Source organism: Balaenoptera physalus (assembly GCF_965194825.1).
Source record: "Balaenoptera physalus genome assembly, chromosome: 10".
NCBI classification, from domain to species: domain Eukaryota; kingdom Metazoa; phylum Chordata; class Mammalia; order Artiodactyla; family Balaenopteridae; genus Balaenoptera; species Balaenoptera physalus.
In genome coordinates this window covers 59,798,271-59,816,304 of record NC_138889.1, presented here as the reverse complement: position 1 = coordinate 59,816,304, position 18,034 = coordinate 59,798,271, and the positions used below count along the sequence as shown (strand labels likewise).

Below are 18,034 nucleotides of genomic sequence, written 5' to 3'. Positions count from 1 at the left end.
AGCTGAGAACTCCTCTCCAGCCCCCAGCATTGCTCCTGGCCCCTGGCAGTTCCCTCCCTCTCTCCTCACCGGGTGGATCAAGCTGTGAGGCACTGGATGGGGCAGAGTGGCAAGGGTTTTGCAATCCCCTGAAGCAGCCACCAGACAGGGAACATGCCTGGCTGGGACAGGTGTGCCCACACTGTCTCCTTCCTCACACCCATTCTTCAGCCCAGGCTTGGGAGCCCACTCAGCAGCAACTGTGAGCCTGGCACACTTAGAAGGTGGGGCAGAGGACCCTGGGTGCCCTCCAGTGTGGCCCGGGCCCCTGTTCCACCAGTGTGCAACTGAGGCCCTCCGTGAATCAGGGGCAGAGTGGAGATCAAACTCCAGAGCTTTTCCCACTCAAGGAGGAGCATCCCTTGCATGCCCCCACCTCTCACCTATACTTGGAGAAACTGAGGTGGGAGGAGGCATGACCCACCCAAGGTTTCCTTAACAGGTGCCTTGGCCAGGGGATTAAATACAAATCCGGGAGAGCCTGGGACATTCTCACAGCTGTCCTGGTCTATGTGTCTGTCTTGCTTGAATCCTCCCTCCCTCCACCTAAGTCTTTATTCTGCTTGCTGAACCTCTCCTACTTAGGATTTTTCTTCAGTAACTAACAGTAGCCTACTCGACACATCTTCATTATAAAAATAAAACATATGAATTATTGGAATTTTGAAAAATATAGAAAAACAGGAAGAAAATTTAAAACTGCTGGTTAACTGACTATCCAAAGATAGCTTCCTAATAGCATTTTAGTATATTTCTTTATAGTTTTATTTGTACACATTATTTAGATAAAAGTTGAAAGCATGATGTAGATATAGTTCTGAATCCTGTTTTCTCCCTCTTAATGTTAAATCATGAGTATCTCCTTCTGGTACTCCAAATCACTTATAATATTCTAGTGGCTGCTAGGTGAGCCCCCTGGAGCTGTGTCACAGTTTAACCATGTCTGGGGCATTGGCGTTGTTCCCCGTGTGACTATTGGTGTGATTATCTGCCCCTCTTGGTCTGGGTGCTGCTCGTTGCCCTTGGAGAGGTACCGAGCTGCTGTCACCATCTTCGGGACAAGCAGCCTGAGCTGCCCCAGACACCCAGCCCGACAGCCTCTGACAGCCCCTTCTCTCACTTAAAAGAGCTTGTCCGTTCACTGTGCCATTTAATGCCCATAACAGGGGAAGGAAGGGACCTAGCCATGTTCATGCTTTTAAAAATGCTTTTGTCTCCAGAGAATGGGATAGGGGTGCTGTCTGTGGTGGTCCTTCCTGGAGATCCCCTTCCCTCACCTCTGCTGTCCACAGACTGTGAGCTCTATCTTCCAGGAGCAGGCGACCCTGACTTCCTCGTTTTTGACCTAGGATTTGTAATTCAGGAGGACTGCCAGTGAATGATTTTGACCAAGTCACTTACTATCCTACCAGGCACATTTCTCCATGTTGTTATCAGGTCTTGAAAACATTAAAAAAAGAAAAAACTGGCTGCAAACAATTCCATCATGGAATGTAGCAGGGGCTGGTATGAAATGCAAACCAATTACTTTAGGTGTCTGGGCTCCGCTTTGGTGAAAGACTTGGGTGGGGAAGGGAGAGACTGAAGGAAATCTTGTGTTATCTGGCATCTCCATTAGACCTGCTTTCTACATCCTTGGTCTTTGAAGACACTCCCCAGTGGCCTGGTTTGCCTCTGCCAGTGAGGTCCCATTGTTGGGAGGTGGTGAACACCCTGTTGGTGGTGGTATTCAAGGAGAGACCATGGCTTCTGTGAAGGGAAGACCTGTAATGGGTGAGATTGAAATAGATACCTTGGTGTCTGGTTTCTTGACCAAAAGCAGAGGCCAGCTGTGGGTGCATGGGTAGGTGGGTGTGTGCTGGAAGTGTCGGGGAGACAGGCGTCTCTGTTGGTATCTTCTAATATCTGAAGGATTTACCTGTGCCAGGGGTGGAGAATGCAGAGTTAGTCATATTCGCACCCCTGCCTTTGCCCCTGGATATGAGGCTCTTCAGGTCAAAGCCCTCTGATGCCTGCCTCTATCCCCAGGGTTCACCACAGGACCCAGCATGAAATGGTGGCAGCCCCAGTAAAATCCTGAGCTGATTTGCTCTGTGAGGCTCTGAAAAGCAAGGCCAGGAACAGGGGTGGCATCATGGGGGGCAGATTTGATGTAATGGAGGAATCCTTTCTGATAGCTATTGAGGATTGCAACAGGTTTGGTGTGGGTGGGGATGGAGCTCTCCATCACTGGGAGTGTGCAAGCAGGAACTTGGTAGGAGGTGAAACTAAGAGGCTGGATTGTTGGAGGCTAACTCTGGAACTAAGGATTGACAGTCACCTAACCCAGTCCTAAATCATAGGATGAGAACATGTTCTCATCATGTTCCTCCCTCCCCCAATTCTTTATAGCTTTCCTTCCTTGCATACACCACTTCCCCAAATGCACAAATGCCACTTTGGGGCTATCTGTGCGACTGAGGGCTCTTCTGGGCTGGGAAAGGAGAGCCAAGAGTAATATTTTATTAGCAGGCTAGGTGATTCACTAGCCAGTGTGGCAATCCTGCCCCACCCCCATCCTCCCACCCCTGATTTCAGCAACAAGTACTTGAGTCATAAAATCAAAGCTCTCTGGGAGCGCTGCATCTGGCACAGCCCTCACATTACAGATGGGACACTGAGGGGCCCAGAGAGAAGAGACTGGACCAGAGTTATCAAAGCCAGGGTTAGAACCCAGATCCATCTGCCGGTCACTGGCCGCCTTACACCAAGAGAGAAGCGTGGTGAAGCCGCGAAGGGCTGAGTGCGGGGCTCTGGCCACTGTAGGTGGTCGTTTCTTGAATGAGTGTAGGTTGCTCCCAGACCATGATGGGAGTGGCAGATCACCCCTTCCCAAGCTTTTTCAGGAAGCTCCCCCAACTTGCCTTGATGAGTACATGCACCACGAGCCCCAGAGTTTTGAGGCCAGGGGAACAGCCAATTGCCCCTCATCGTACTCCAAACCTTCCAGGCTCCTCCTTGTGGCCATGGAGCCCCCTGTGAGCAGTCCTCACGGCCTCACAACCTCCTCTCCTACCATGTCGTGCTCTAGAACTGCCAGGGGTCTTCCTGTTCCCCCAGCATTCCCACCAGTTCAGTCCTACCTCAGGGCCTTTGCACCTGCTGCCCTCTGCCCAGGTCACTGCATGGCTGGCTTCCAACCATTCAGTCTCCTCTCAGAGGCCTTCTCTGACCACACCATCTGGACAGCCACCCCATCTTGTTTTATTTTTTATAGCCCCTCTCATTACCTAAATTCTCATGTGTACTTATCTGTTTAGGTGATTGTCTCCCCCAGAAGAATGTCAGCCCTTTGGGAACAGGGACCTGTCTGTCTTTCTCAGTGTTTGTCCCAGCATTTAGCACAGTGCCTGGTGTATAGTAGGTGCTCAGTAAATATTTGTTGAATGAATGAATCATTAATGGGACCTCAGCCCTCCGGAGCACTGCTCCTTCCTCTTGGCAGGAAGCCCTGCTTTTTGCTTCGGTGTGATTTCTCAATTCTTCCTCAGGCCTCCTCTGTGCCCACCCGTGCTGGGTGCTGGGCCTGCAGCTGTTCCCTGCTCTGGAGACACCACAGTCTCACGAGGAGCCGGTTCCAGGGCTGAGTGCCGAGGGTGGGGGGCTCACCACAGTTCCCCCCATTACTTCCAAGGCTTAGAAGCCAGAGAGCCAGGATTCCAGCCCTGGCTTCACTTCTCCTCTGGGTATCTCACTACTCCCCCTAAATGGAAAATAGGATCAGAAAATCTCAAACTCTCAAGGATGTGAGGGTTTAGGTTAAGAGGAATGGAAAGCGCTTTGTAAACTAACTTGTGACTCGCCTGTTAGTCCTTGTCATTCATTTTGTGTGTCACGTGCAACAGCCTCCAACACTGTGGAGAGTGGCAGACTCAGCTCTGGGACATCCAGGAAGGCTCCTCACTGTGGGGACTCGGGTGTGGGCCCTTCAGTTTATTGATGGAGCACCTCTGTGTGTCAGACTCTGTGCTGCACACAGGTCAATCCATGGTCCCTGCCTTTGAGGAAGAGAGACTAGGGGGATGACAGTGCACAGCGATCCACATAGTGAAAGGGGAAGGAAGCATGGGTGGAGGCCTGGAGGTGAGGGTTAGGCAGCTAAATCATCCTGGGGTCAGGGAAGGCTTCCTGGAAGAGGCGACAGTCAATCCGAATATTGAAAGATGAACAGGTGTTACCAAGACAGGCAAGAACCTTCAGGTACAGGGACCAGCATAAATAGAGACATGAGATTTGGGTGGGAGGGAAAGTCTGACTGCAGGGTCTCTGGGCTACCAACCTGAGCTGAGGTCCTGGTGTGCTGAGAGACAAGGGAGATAGAGGTCGCTGTATCCAGGCCTGGGGTGGCTCGCCTATGCCCTTTGCAGGGGTTGGGGGTGGAGATTTGAGAGCTGCTGGGAGAGGCACCTGGTGCACTCAGAGTTTCTTGGCCTCTACCACTTCTGGAGCCTCCTGGGTGTGGAGTTGCTACTGGCAGTTTTGAGGGCTTAGGGCTAGGAGTCTCAGTATCCTCATCTATAAAATGGGCAAATGCATGATAAGAATATCTGCCCAGGTTATGGTGCAGACCCAAGGAAGCTGAACACACAAACCCTTTGGGCAAATCGACAAAAGCAGGAAATGTGAATTCATTTCACTATTAGAGCAGATTTAGTGGCCAGGAGGCTCACTCTGCATCTGCTTCCATTGTGACCTTGGGCAAGACCCTGCCCTCTTGGGGCCTCAGCCTCCTCGTCTGTACAGTAAGGAGGGCTGCATAAGGCAGGCCCCTTGGGTTCATTCCAGCTCGGCTGCAGAAGTGTGATTCCGATCATGCCCGATGGCTGTGGGATCCTGGGGGTCAACCTCCTACTCATTCTTGTCCTCAACTTGTCCTTGTGAAAATGGGCTCATGTCCTGCTTGGGGCCCAGGTAAGTGCCCCAGAAGAACCTAGCTCCCCACGCTTGCCCATGTATTGTGATAAGGGCCTATTTTGAGGACTCCTTGGTGGTGACATACCCACAAGCTGGTGGTGTTGCCATGGCAACCCCTCCCACTTCAGTAGCTATTTTTTTAATGTGTCAGAAGATGGGGGTAGAGAAAGCAGGCCATTGGGGTCCTCAGCAGTCACCTCCAGGGTCCTCCAGGGACACCTTTGGGTCAGATGTCCCAGTGGGCCCTGCTTTAAGGACACCTAATTTGCTTTAAGGTTACCTACTTAAAGAACACCTAACCCTTAAAGGGGAGATTATTAGTCTTTCGAGAAAAGAAATCACCAGTGGACTGGGACCAGGTGAATGGCTGGCTAGTTGCCTCGGGGCCCTTAGACACCATCTGAAGCTGGTGGAGGGAATGGAAGGGGTGGGCAGCAATTTTCTCCGCTTTCAGGATGGAGCCCAGGACTCCTCGGCCTGGCATTTCCAGTCCTCCATGGCTCACTCCCCCTGCACGTTCTCGACTAGCTTCGCCCATTCACACTGTTGCTATGCTTCAACCTGGTTGAACTATTTGCAGTTAATTCCTCAAACTTGTGCGCTCTCTCCCTTCCATGCCTTTTCCGGTGCCATTTATGGAACTCCAGTACCTGGGGTCCTGACCCTGCACCTCCCTCCTGTCAGCCTGGCAAACTTACTCATCCTTTACATCTCACCTGACCCATCCATGACAGCATCCTCCAGGCCAGTTGGGTACCTCCCATGGATTCCCCGGCCCTGGCTTACCCTCTGTGCCTCATTGTTCACAGCCCTGTCTCCCCAGCCGTAGCTGAGGTGGGCAGCCCCGGGGCGGAGCTCCTCCTCCCACAAGAGCCCAAGAAGCAGAGGCAAGGCAGGGTCTGGCAGCTCCCACCCTAGAGCAGCGCCTAGCCTGGCCTGTAAAGGATACTCAGAAAGTACTCGCTGAATGAATGTTAATGTTTGGCCTCCACCCTTCTCTCCCTCCTTTTGGAACCTTCCACTGTTGCCCCTGCCTTTAACCACGACCCCTCCAGCTAGAGGAGACCTTTCCCTCCTGATTCCCCAGAAAGTTCCATTTGACCCTCTGCCATGGCACAGGTCCGTCATCTCTGTTCTTGTGCAGGCCCTGTTTATTCATCGCAGGCCCCTCGAGCATCCAGTTGGCAAACGTTGACCAAGCATCTGCTCTGTGCCTGACCCCGTGCTGGGCACAGGGACCCAGATGAGCGAATGCGCACTCTCTCCCAGAATGAGAAAGGCTGAGTGCAGGGTGAGGTGGGGCACATGGGGTGGGGGAGGAGGGCTACGCCGAGGAAGAATCAGCCAGGAAGGATGAGGCCCTTCTCTGACGGACCAGCGTTCAGCGCCTGGTAGGTACCCAGTAAGTGCGAGCTCAGTGACTGAGCAGATTGGGCCTGGAGGTGACAGGACTGTATTTGGAGGGATGGCAGGCAGGGCCAAGAGTGTAGGGAGACTTCCTAGGGGAAGAAGGGTCTGGCTGAGCATGTGGTAAGGCAGAGAATGGGCACACCTTCATGTGCAGGGCTAGTTGGAGCCCAACCCAGGGCTGGGCCTCTGAGATCAACAGGCCTGACCCTCCAGAGCCATGACTGTCCCCCATCGTCACACGTGTGGACTCCTGCTGAAAGGTGCTTGGCGGGGAGGGGGCCTGGAAGAGAGCTTGCCTCTGGCCTTGAAGATGTGGCATTTCTTTGGCACTTGGCCTAGCTTCCTGGACCTCAAAGGGTCTGCCAGGAGTCAGAATGTCCATCTCTGTGCCTCTGTGCAGACTTGTTCCCAGCCCTTTGGAGTAGCTTGGGGCAACTTCCTCACTGTCCACTTGGCAGCTGCTGGACCAGGGCAGAGCTTAGGTCAGGCTGGGCCCAGGTGTGGCATCCTTGGGGCTGCGGACGTGAGCAGGATGACTTCCCCACTCAGGAGCCTCTGGCGGCTGTCCACATCTCTGTGACCTCACTGGCATCTTTCTAGCTCTCTAACAGAGGTGCCAGATGCTGTTTGTCCCTTTGCCATAAGTTGTTTGGATTCCTCCCAACAATTCTGGATCATAACAAAGGAGGACGCTGAGTCTTAGACGGGGGAAGTGACTTTCAGGGTCTCACACTAAATAAGAGTCAGAGCCAGGATTTGAATCCTAAGTCTACTGACGCCAGTGCCTCTGCTCCAAGGCAAGGCAGGGCTTGTGAAACCCATTAGACAGGAGTGGAAACCCAGGCTTACTTGGTAATTACCCCACATTCACCCAGGTGTTTACTTTTTATGATGCTCTTGCCTATACATTACCTCATTTAATTCTCCCAAGAATCTGGCAAGGTAGGTATTAGCCCCACTGTACAGACGAGGAAACTGAGGCTTGCACAGGAAGTGACTCACCAAGGCTGCACTTCCTGCGAGTTGGAGGTCAGGTTCTCCTGACGCCCGTCCGCCTGTCCTCTGCGCCTTCTCCAGGCTGGCATCCCTTCCCAGGATGCCAGTAGCTAAGGAGGGTAGAGGAGGCAGTGTGGGGTACCCAGAGGCCTGACCCAGGAATGTCATGTGTGCTCCAGTGTCCCCGTGGAGGGAAGTCAGCCTTGCTCCATGCCTCCTCTCCACAGGTGAGGATGCTCTTGTCTATCCCTCTAGCTTATTTTTCTTCAGAGCTCTCATCACTGCCTGATGTTACATCCTACATTTATGTGTCGGTGCTTTGTCTCGCCCTCAGCAGAATTTAAGCCCCCTAACAGGTGAGACTTGACCTGCTGCGTTCCCTGCTGTTTCCCCGGTGGCTGGTACAGTGCTGGGCACCTCATAAGTGCTCCATGCTTATCCCTGTCCCCACCCACCTCCTCCAGGAGCCTACTTTGGGCTGCTTGAGCCCTTTCCATCTTTCCTATTCTCAGCATCTGTTTTGGGTAAATGTGAACCCCAGTTCCTGGGTCATTGAACATTCTGGGTTTGGGCCTGCCTCTTTGTAACTCCGTCTGAGTCTCTATTCCGGCAGTTGCCCCCAACCCCGAGTGCCCACTTTCCTCCTCTTCGCCTCCCAGATCTTGTCTTCCAGGCCCTGCTGAGGCCTCGTCACCTCCTTGGAGCCTCCCCTGCCAACGCCCCCACTCTGCTCCCTCTCCTCATAACACACAACCTTATGACCACATACATCTTGAAAAACTTTGTGTTTGTTCATCAATTCCCCTCCCACTCTGGTCAGTGGTAAAAGCCATGACGAGAGCTAATCACCTAACAGGTGTCAGTCACCTAACAGATGCCAAATGGACTTACATGCATTTTTTATTCTTATTTATTTTTTTTACCTTCCCAACCACCCTGACAGGTAGGGATTCTTATCTTCACTTTACAGATGAGAAACTAAAGCTGAGAGAGGCTAAGTGACTTGCCCCAGGTCACAGAGTTATGCAGGGCCAGGGCTGGCCCAGGGCCCTTTCTCAGATTATGGGGACTGGGGCTCAGACGCTGCCCCCTCAAGCCTGTGTGAGAGAAAGCCCTGGTTTCATCAGTCCCGGGTGCGGCCTGGTCACTTTACTATCAGATGTTGGGCAAAGAGGCATTACACGCCCATCCCCACCCGCCATGAAACTTGGGACATGGTTGGGACAGAGAGGCAGCCCTCCCTTCACCAGGAGTGTGTTCCTGAAGTCGGGGTGTAGACGGGCTTGTGTAGTGGGGACCAGCCCTCAAGAGCCTGGCATCATGGAAATGGTGAGGGACTCAGAACTCAAATGCCTGCCGAGAGTCCTGGCTCCCCTATACCCTGACCTCAAGCAAGTGGGTTAACATCTTTTGGCCTCAACTTGCCTCAGTTTCCATCTCTGTGAAATGGGGCTGCCCATCCCTGCCTGTCTACCTTCCCGGAGAGTGCTGTGGGACAGGGAAGCTCCGTATAGACATGGGGGCAGGGGGTTCCTCTCCGGGGGTAAGAGAGCTGCTCTGGGCCTCTCTGGCCGCTCCACTCCCTCTGCCCTCCCCAAATCCAGGAGCAAAGGAGCTGTATAAAATAAATGGTGAAATCAGTGGTGCCCTGGAGCAGCTATTTGGATTGGTTACTGGCAGCTTCTCTTCATAGAACGAGTCAAGTTACTCTGTGGCCTGTCTCGTCTTCCTTCATGAAAATAAGACATCTGTAGGAAGTGGGTTCTGTTCTTATCGTGGGGTGGGGGGAAACTCATGCTCAGAGAGGGCGAGAGAGGCTCACTCCCCCACCCCATCTCTGGGGTCCTCAGTGATAGGGCCGGGGGCCTTCCTGTCAGGCAGCTCAGTCTAACTCGGGCATCCAGGCCTTCAGCTGCCTCTGGGACTTATGCATTTGTTGATTCATGCAGTAAACCTCTATGAGCTCCTTCTCTTGCCGGCCTGGCTGGGCTCTGGGCACATGGATGAATCAGGTACCAGCCCTGGAACCCAGGAGACGCTGGCCAAGGAGGATGACCAAGGAAGTAGACACTGGCTGCAGTGGGACTGGCGCTGAGCGGGTGTGCAGAGAGTGCAGTGTGCCGGCGGAGGCTGGGGGAGCGGTGGCGAGAGAGCAGATTGGTGCTGAGACTTGGCCAGGTTGTGGCTCCCTGCTGGCCGCGCCCAGGACTTGAGGACAGTCAGGATGGGTATGAAGGTAGTGGCAGTGGTGACATCTGATTGCAGCACTGGCATCTATACCAGCTTCTGCAGGACCTCTCCCAGCCAAAACTGGGGCAGAGGAGATGCTGACAGCTGAGTGGTGAGGTCTGGCAATGACCTGGGGGTGCCCAGCTGAAGCCCCACTTCCCATCTGCCGAGCACCTGTACCAGGGCTATTGCAGGGTGGTGAGCCTCTAGGTGGTGTCCTCAGGAGGGTGGACACCAGAGTCCAAGCAGTCAAAGAGACCATAAAATTCATCCTCCCCACCACCATTTTATATATGGGGAAACCAAAGCCCAGAGAGGTGAAGTGACTTGGCCAAGGTGACACAGGAGTTGGTGGTACAACTGGGACTGGAACCCCAAGGCCTGCTGCCACTTAACTTACTGCACAAGATGCCTGCTCCTCGCCTGCCCCTCTAGAGGAAAATAGGTCATGCATTTTCTCCTGTCGCCTCCCAGCCTTCCCCCACTTTCTTCTGGGGAGAAGAGAGAAGGAACGTGGGGAGACCTGCAGCACAGGGACAGAACGCAGGCCTAGAAGTTAGGCCTGAATTGAGTCCACCTTTGCCACCCTCTGACCAAGTGACCTTGGCTATGTCACTTCCCTGAGCCTTTATCACCATCAAAATGGCAGTGATGATGCCAAACCCACAGGACTGGTGAGGAACCAGAGTGCCTATGGCAGCGCGTTGGAGGCCCTGAAGCTGCATGGGCCGTGCGGGCCGCCTACCTGTCACCCAGCCCCACAGAGAGAGAGCCAGGGGTGGGGGAGGGGGGCCTGAGGATCAGCCAGAGCAGAGGCCTGCTCGTCCTTTCGCTCAGCAAACCTTGCTGAGTGTTGACTCTGGGCCAGACTCTGAGAGGCCACTGGGAACCAAGACATGGATCAGACCCAGGCCCTTGGGCAGCTCCCAGTGTGATGGGAGAGTGGACTTGTAATCAGCAGTCGGTACCAGGTGAGGGGCTGTGGGAACCTGGAAGGAGGACTCCATTCCTCTCTTATTTCTCTGTTCTGCTGGCCTCTCCCGACTTCATCTACTGACAGGTTCTTTCCAAGATGGGTGGGGGCTGGTGAGATGGCCCTAGAGGGTTCCACGCTTGCATGGGCCTTAGAGCTGATAATCCCAGAGAAGGAAAGGTGACCTCTCTCCAAAGGCTCGCCTGTTTGGGTTCTGAAGGACGAGCTGCCTTATCTCATTGTCGGGGGTCATCAGGTGGGCAAGGCAAGGAGCGGCTTTCTAGGCAGGGGAGCAATGACTGGATATTTCTTAGATCCACAGGGGGCTTCCACTGGGCCTGTGGTTCAGCATCCTGGACAGGCCAGCTCCCAGGGCTGGGCTCTGTGGTCAGCCAGGTCAGGATGGTCTGGCCAGGAGGCAGCCGAGTGGGCCCAGGCCTGAGGGACACAGAGTGGCAACACCCTCCTGGCCTCCCCCTCCAGGCAGCCCCCTCACTGTGCTGCCCACAGGAACACCTGCCACTCCTCAGTGGACTTTGCATTTCCTAGTTGGTTGCAGAGCGGGCTGTGGGCGGTAGTTGGACCGAGGCAGGGAGGACAGACTGGGGAGTGTAGGAAAGGCCTAGCTCTGGCCAACCTGCCCTGGGGCTTGTGGGAGCCCTTCAGGCCTTCTTCTTCTGTGTGGATAATAGGGTGACGGTTGAATAAGACAGTCTACATTTCCTGCACCCTGACTTTATCTAATTATGAGAGACCTGTAATAGCAGACGGATTTGGATTAGGAAACAAGGAAGAATTTTTCAGTTGTTTCAGTGGGGGATATGTCACCAATATGGACTTACTCTGCCTACCCCACCTCCAAAGCAGGAGAGCTCCATGTAGTGAGTGTGACCCGTTGGTTGGTCTTGACCCAAAGGCAGGGGCTAGACAGGGAGCCCTTCCTCTGTGCACTCCTCAAACATTCCTCAAGCACTCTTTGGGGTCCTGTTTGCAGTAGGAAGTGGTCAGATGAGACAATGTCTGATGCCTTTCCTTCCATCACCTTTTCTCCCCTGCCCAGTAGAAGGTGGAGGCCCCCAGCTCCTCCCTGCATGCCTCCCACCCCAAGCTTACCCTACCTAAGACTTTGGACTGAGTGTCCTGTTAAAATGCAGATTTTGGTTCAGTAGATCCAGGCTGGGGCCCTGCATTTCTAAACAGCTCCGAGACCAGACTCTGAGTAGGAAGGTGCTGGAGAACATTCTATCCTCTCTGCAACCAAGGCAACCAGCCTGCCCCAGACCCAGGGCAGGGACTCGCCTACCATGGCCCCTGCTTCCCTTCATCCCGTACATTCCCAGTGGCTAGGGAATGACTTGGCAGGCCGGCCCTTGGATTGGGGTTCAGGCCTATGCTTGGCCTCACTTCCCTCCCGCCTGTACTCACCCAGTACACTCTCCCCACTTCTGAGCACAGGCCACCCTTGGGCCTGCTGTACCCTGAGCAGGGGGCGGGAATCCTGGGTTCTGGCCCTGGCTAGGTAACCCTAGACAAGTCAGTGCTCCTGTCCTCAGCCTCCCCAAATGTTCAGTTGGGCTGTACCAGGTGACCCCAGAGGGCCCTCAGGCTCCAGGATGGGGTGTTGGAAAAGTGTGAAGGTAGAAACGGCTGTGATGGTAGGATATTTACGTAGAGGGCAAAGGAGCAGTTATGTGCTAAACCCCTGGCATGCCTGTGTAGCCCAGCCTGTTCATTTGCTTCGGTGGGTTCACATACTACCACCTCCGCCCCAGGTGTCCTGTGGAGCGGTAGATGCTACTGGGCACGCGGTGTGCGCCATGCCCTGGGGGTGTGGCTGTGCACCCTCGAGGTCTTGCCTGAAGTCGCATAGTGAGTGGAACCACGGTTTGCGCTGGGATCTGACTCTTCTGCCATGCCGAGCCCCCTCCCTCTGCTCCGTTAGACCAGGTGAAGGGGGCAGGACTGATGTGTCTGCCTTGAGGCCTGCTGTTATTTACACGCCTCCCGAAAGTCAAAGTAATTGTTAACTTTCGGCAGATGAGGGTTGTGTCCCTTTCTAATCTCTGCCGTAACCTTGTTGAAATACAGATTTTGAAGAAACACAAGGGCTTGAGTGTAAGCCCTTATACCGCTCGCCCTCCCACTTCCGCAGTAGGCCAGGGTGAAAGGTCACGAGACCCTCAAGGACAAGATTGTGACTCAGCGGGGGGCCTGGCAGAGTGGGTCGTGTGAAGGAATGTTTGACTAGCACACGGTAGGTAGGCACTCGGTGAAGATGTGCTTAGCAAAGGGCGTGCAGTTGGGACTCAGCACATGTGGAGGTTTGAAGCGGGGCACTCCTTTGGTCCGGCTGCCGGAAGGAATGGGGTATGTCAGGAGCCTCGCCCATGCTCTTCCCCAGCGCTGCCTCTCCTGCAATCACCAGGCTTTCCGGTCCCTCTGCCCATCAGCCGCTGGAGTCCAGGGCGTCATCCTGGGGCCATGGCCACAGAGCCAATTAACTGGGCACATCTTGTCCTAACTTATAGGCTTGGCACTTGCTTGGTAGCAAACAGAATTGCAGCCCTCAGTGTCCCGAAGCTCACTGGCCACTGGAAGCAGAGGTTCCTGGCTGGTTCCTCTCTGGGCCCCAAGCTTTGGGCACTGAGATGAAGCACAAAGTGTGAATCCCTCTGAAGGTGGTATCAGTGGCGTTGGTGGTGGGGCAGGAGGGCTCAGCTCACTGGGAAAGGGTATTAGTCCTGGAGATACAGGGGTGGGGAGTGGGTCAAGGATTGGGGGTGCGCAAAGTACACTTGGAGGAAAAAAACATTGCAGGTTGGATGTTGGCCCTCTGTCCTTGGCCTCACAGACACAGAGAGCAAAGATTAAATATTTGTACTAGATCCAGATAAAGGATAAAGACAGGAGTTTGATTGGGGTGAAGGGGAGGGAAGAAAACTGGCAACTATGGCAAGCCTCCCCCTAGCCTCTTTGGATACCCTGTTTGTTCTCCAAAATGATCCTTTGAGGGGGGACATCATTCCCGTTGGGTATATATAGAAACTGAGGCACAGGGAAGCGAAGCATGTGAACAGCCCAGAATTATCAATACAAAACTGTTGTGTGGCAGGGCTGGGATGTGAGCCCAGATCTGTCTGATGTGTTGGCCCGTGCTCCCCTCGTGTCTAGGAAAGTGTCTGTGGGAGATAGCTTGGTGATGGGGACTCTGAGGCTGGAGGGAAGGGTGGACAGGCTGACATCTCTTTTCTGTCGCAGGCACTGGCTCCAGCATCCTCTCCGCCCTCCAGGACCTCTTCTCCATCACTTGGCTCAATAGGTCCAAGGTGGAAAAGCAGCTACAGGTCATCTCGGTACTCCAGTGGGTCCTGTCTTTCCTCATGCTGGGTAAGCCGGGGCTTAGAAGGTGAGGGCAGGCAGGGGCCACCTCCCCAACAGATGTTGGAGAGGTGAGGGGTAAAAGCATCCTCCCACCTACCACCTTTTGGGTCCCCGATCAAGTGCTCTACCCCAGGTATGCATGAGGACTCACCAAGATTCACTGGGAGGTGGTGGTATGCTTCTCATTTTACAGATAGAAAGCCCAAGTCTCAGAGAAGGTAAGTAACTTGTTCGAAGTCACACAGATTTGGGTCCAGGTCTCTAGGACCCCCAAAGTGTGTGCTGTTCCCACATGCTGCCCTGCCTCCCAGCAGACATTTTCCCACAGGTATGTTGCTTTGCCTTAGGGTGGTGTGGTCCTGGGATTGAGTCCTGACTCCACCACAAACAAGCACTATGACTTTACACAAGTTCCTTGAACTCCCTGAAAGTCAGTTTCCTCATTTTGAATGTGAGGAAAACACTGTCTCACGTGTCGCACGGGGCCAGGGCGTGGTGGGCCCCCAGTGTAGGGCGCTGCTGTTGGGAAGCGCCCTCGGAGCCCCCTCCCAGGCCTCAGCCACCCTCTGCTGAACACGGTCCCCAGCTGCTTCCTGCAGCCCGTTCAAGGCTTCTTCTCTCTCTCAACACCTCCCACGTCAGTGCTTTGGTTGCTTCTCCTGCAGGTCCAGGTTGGTGCCCCCGTCCCCTGGGTTGCCATCCAGACCGGGGTCAGGGTACCGTAGGTTGTCCAGGAGGAGGAAAGGGCCCCTGGCCTGGGCCAGGCCCTGCTCTCCCAGCAGCCTCTCCTCTTCCCCAGGCCCCAATGTCCTCAGCATAATAAGTGACTTCCCCAGCACCTCAGGGCAGACAAACCTGCTGCCGAGCATTGTAGAGTACATTCCAGAGCCTGTGAGTGAGTCTCTCGGGGCAGCCCACCCTTCAGGATCGTTCAGGCCAATGGGGATCACCAGGAATTACCGTGTCAGTGCTGAGCCGCGTCCTCCCAGCAGGCATGGGGGCCTCTGAGACCACATTTCCAGGGCAGCAGCTGCCCCTCCCTCCCTTGGCAGGGCAGAGGGATGGGACGGGGGTTGCTATTTATAGAGCCCCCTCAGTGGACCAGGCACTTGATGTGTCTGTCTTTCCTTGACTTCCCACTTCACAGGTGAGGAAATAGGGACTCACAGAGGTTCCGTGACTCTCCGAGATGGTGAAGCTCATTCAGAGGCAGAGTGAAGGATTAAGCAGAAGCCCAGAGCACTCACCAGGGAGTCCGGAATTAGTGGACCTGGTCTGAAATAGCCAGTCTTCACCTTGAGGACCAAGAGCGGGCTTTAGGGCGTTCTGTGAACCCCTAAAATTAGGCGCAAAATTATATGTGAAAGTATGTTCACATTTTTCTGGGATGAAGGACAATTACTGTCCTCAGATTTTTGCAGAGGCATTTGGGCCTCAACGAGATAAAGAGACACTGGTCTAGGGAACAGAGCAAATTAAACTGGCTCCCTGAGGGCTCAAACCTCCAACTTGGCCTGCTTGGCCAATTTTTAGAATCCCGGAGTAGAGAGCACCGTGTAACCCCTCCATTTTCAGATAAGAAGCAGGGATCCAGTGAGGGAAGAGCCTAGCCCAGAATCACATGAGAAGGAAGTAATGGGACCAGAACAAGACCCATGGACTCCAGCCTCCAGGCCCCTGCCTAGTCTGCTGTACCAGCTCCCTTAGTCCCCATGTGCACCCAGAAGCCACCACTATCCCACTGTCTTAGTGAGTCAGAGCTTGGCTGATGGGGAGCTGAGCAGCTGGTAGAACCTCAACCCATGCAGCATGCGGCAGGGACTGGCCCCAAGCTGTAGGTTAATAATCCATCAAGCCTAAGCACAGCCCGGAGACCGGCCCAGCATCTTCCCGAGCCCTTGTGTAGGTGGGAGCCAGGCCTGCTTGGATGGGCAGGTGTGCTGAGCTGCTGCTAATTATTGTCCTGAGCAGCCCTGGCCACTCGCTCCCGCTGCCACCCAAATCTACTGGCAGGCGCTCGCCTGGAGTTGCAAAGGCTGCTGTGGCCCCATGGGCCTCCCTCTCGAACAAAGTGACTCTCCTCCATTTTTTGTGCCACGGATCCCTCTGGTATTCTGGTAAAGACTATAAACCTTATTCAGAGTCTTTAAACGTGTACTACAAAGTACACTGGATTTCAAAGGAAATCAATGGTATTAAAATATAAATATGTACACATTAAGACATCGAATTCCACATATAGTGACACACTCTTTTTTGTTATTATGTTAAATAAAAAGATCTAGCAGCAGGCATAATCATTACTATAATTCTTTTTTTTTTTTTTTTTTAGCTGCGTTGGGTCTTTGTTGCTGCGCGCAGGCTTTCTCCAGTTGTGGCGAATAGGGGCTACTCTTCATTGCGGTGCGCGGGCTTCTCATGGCGGTGGCTTGTCTTTGTTGCGGAGCACGGGCTCCAGGCACGTGGGCTTCAGTAGTTGTGGCACACGGGCTCAGTAGTTGTGGCTCGCGGGCTCTAGAGCGCGGGCTCTAGAGCACAGGCTCAGTAGTTGTGGCGCACGGGCTTAGTTGCTCCGCGGCACGTGGGATCTTCCTGGACCAGGGACCGAACCTGTGTCCCCTGCATTGGCAGGCGGATTCTTAACCACTGTGCCACCAGGGAAATCCCACTATAATTCTTTAGTGATGAGAATAAATGATTTTTCAAAATATCCCCAACTGCCATAAATGTGATACGGAAAAATTTTTGGTTTCTATTGGCGTCACTGCCTCCAGGGGCTGCTGCTAAGACTGCTGTGGTCTGGTACATTCATAAGTGAAGGAAACATTAAATTTCTATAAGAGATGGGTGAAAATTAAGATGTTGGGTTTTTTTCCCCATCCAAGCCCATGGATCTCCAGGTTGGACACTTATCTTTGTGTTAAGTCCTCTTCACACACTAGCTCATGTCATCCTCCCAATACCCTGTTGGAAATCGAGGCTCAGGGATGGGCCGTGGCCAGTGAGCGGCAGGGCCCCGGCTTCATGGAAGAGCGTGTCCATGCTCTTCCTGGGCTCCACTGCTGCGTCCCTGCAGTGAGGAGCCATAGGCTGCCCGCTAATGGGCCTTGGGGAGCAGAGTTTTGAATCACGAGCTTGACCGTGATGTGTGGGGTGGGGTGATTGTAAAGGTGGGTCCTGAACCTTCTGCATGCGGAGCCAGAAGTTGTTTGCATCTCCTGGCCCCAGGGGGGCTGGTTCCTGCTGCAGCCGCATGACCCAGGGGTAGATCAGGGAGCCCACTGTTCAGAGGACTGGGATTAGACTCTGAGAAAGGCAGGTTGTTTGGTGGGTTTAATTCATTTTTGCTCAATAAACCTTTCCTGTGTTGGTTGCTAGGGCTGGAGATGCTCATCTGACCTGGTTCCAGCTCCCAAGGAGCTCAGGGGCTGAAGGGCCGTCTGCTGGAAGGAGTCTAATGGGGGACGCAGATAACGATGAGCCGGATGATAGGGGCTGTGGACACACGGGTGAGAGGGAGCGGGGCCCCCCAGCTGAGAAAGTCCAGAACTAGAATGCACTCTCTGGACTCTCCATCTGTTCTCCTTCCTCCTCCCAGGCTGCCTTAGCACCAGAGTGAGGACAGTGGGTAGGGACTCCCGCCTTCCCAGAGAGCCCAGACATCTGGGCAGTGCAGCCTGGGGCTCTGCCCCCTCTGATCCCGCTACCCCTCAGCCAGAGTTAGGCGTTTGATGGCAGCTAGGTTTCCAGGCTGCTCAGACCCTAGCCTGAACCTCATGGCCCTGCCCAGGCCCACCTGGAGCATCCATCTAGCTGCTGAAGGCGCTTGGATACCTGTGGAGTCTAGGGGGCTTGTGACCCCTTTTCTAGGCCTAAGAATGGGGACCAGAGGCAAGCTGCTCAACAATGTGAGTGACTTTGTAAGTGGTCTTAACTTAGTCATAGCCATCCACCAAGCTGCCTCAAGTACTTCACAGTTTGCCTTTAACAGGGTTTTACAGGCTGCAAATGCTTCCCTAGAGACTCACCTTCCCTATCTGTGACGTCACACTC

At 54.0% G+C, this 18,034-nt stretch overlaps 1 protein-coding gene across 7 annotated transcripts in view; it reads left to right on the top strand.

Moving 5' to 3' along the window:
* Positions 1-18,034, top strand: part of DGAT2 (diacylglycerol O-acyltransferase 2) — a 35,638-nt gene that overhangs the window by 996 nt on the left and 16,608 nt on the right. For all 7 annotated transcript variants that reach the window (XR_014268165.1, XR_014268166.1, XR_014268167.1 and 4 more), the window contains exon 2: positions 13,859-13,987. Coding sequence is in view for 2 of the 7 variants with exons in the window: in XM_082477845.1 (XP_082333971.1) it covers positions 13,859-13,987 (129 nt within the window). In the remaining 5 variants the exon portion in view is untranslated. The remainder of the gene's footprint in view (positions 1-13,858; positions 13,988-18,034) is intronic.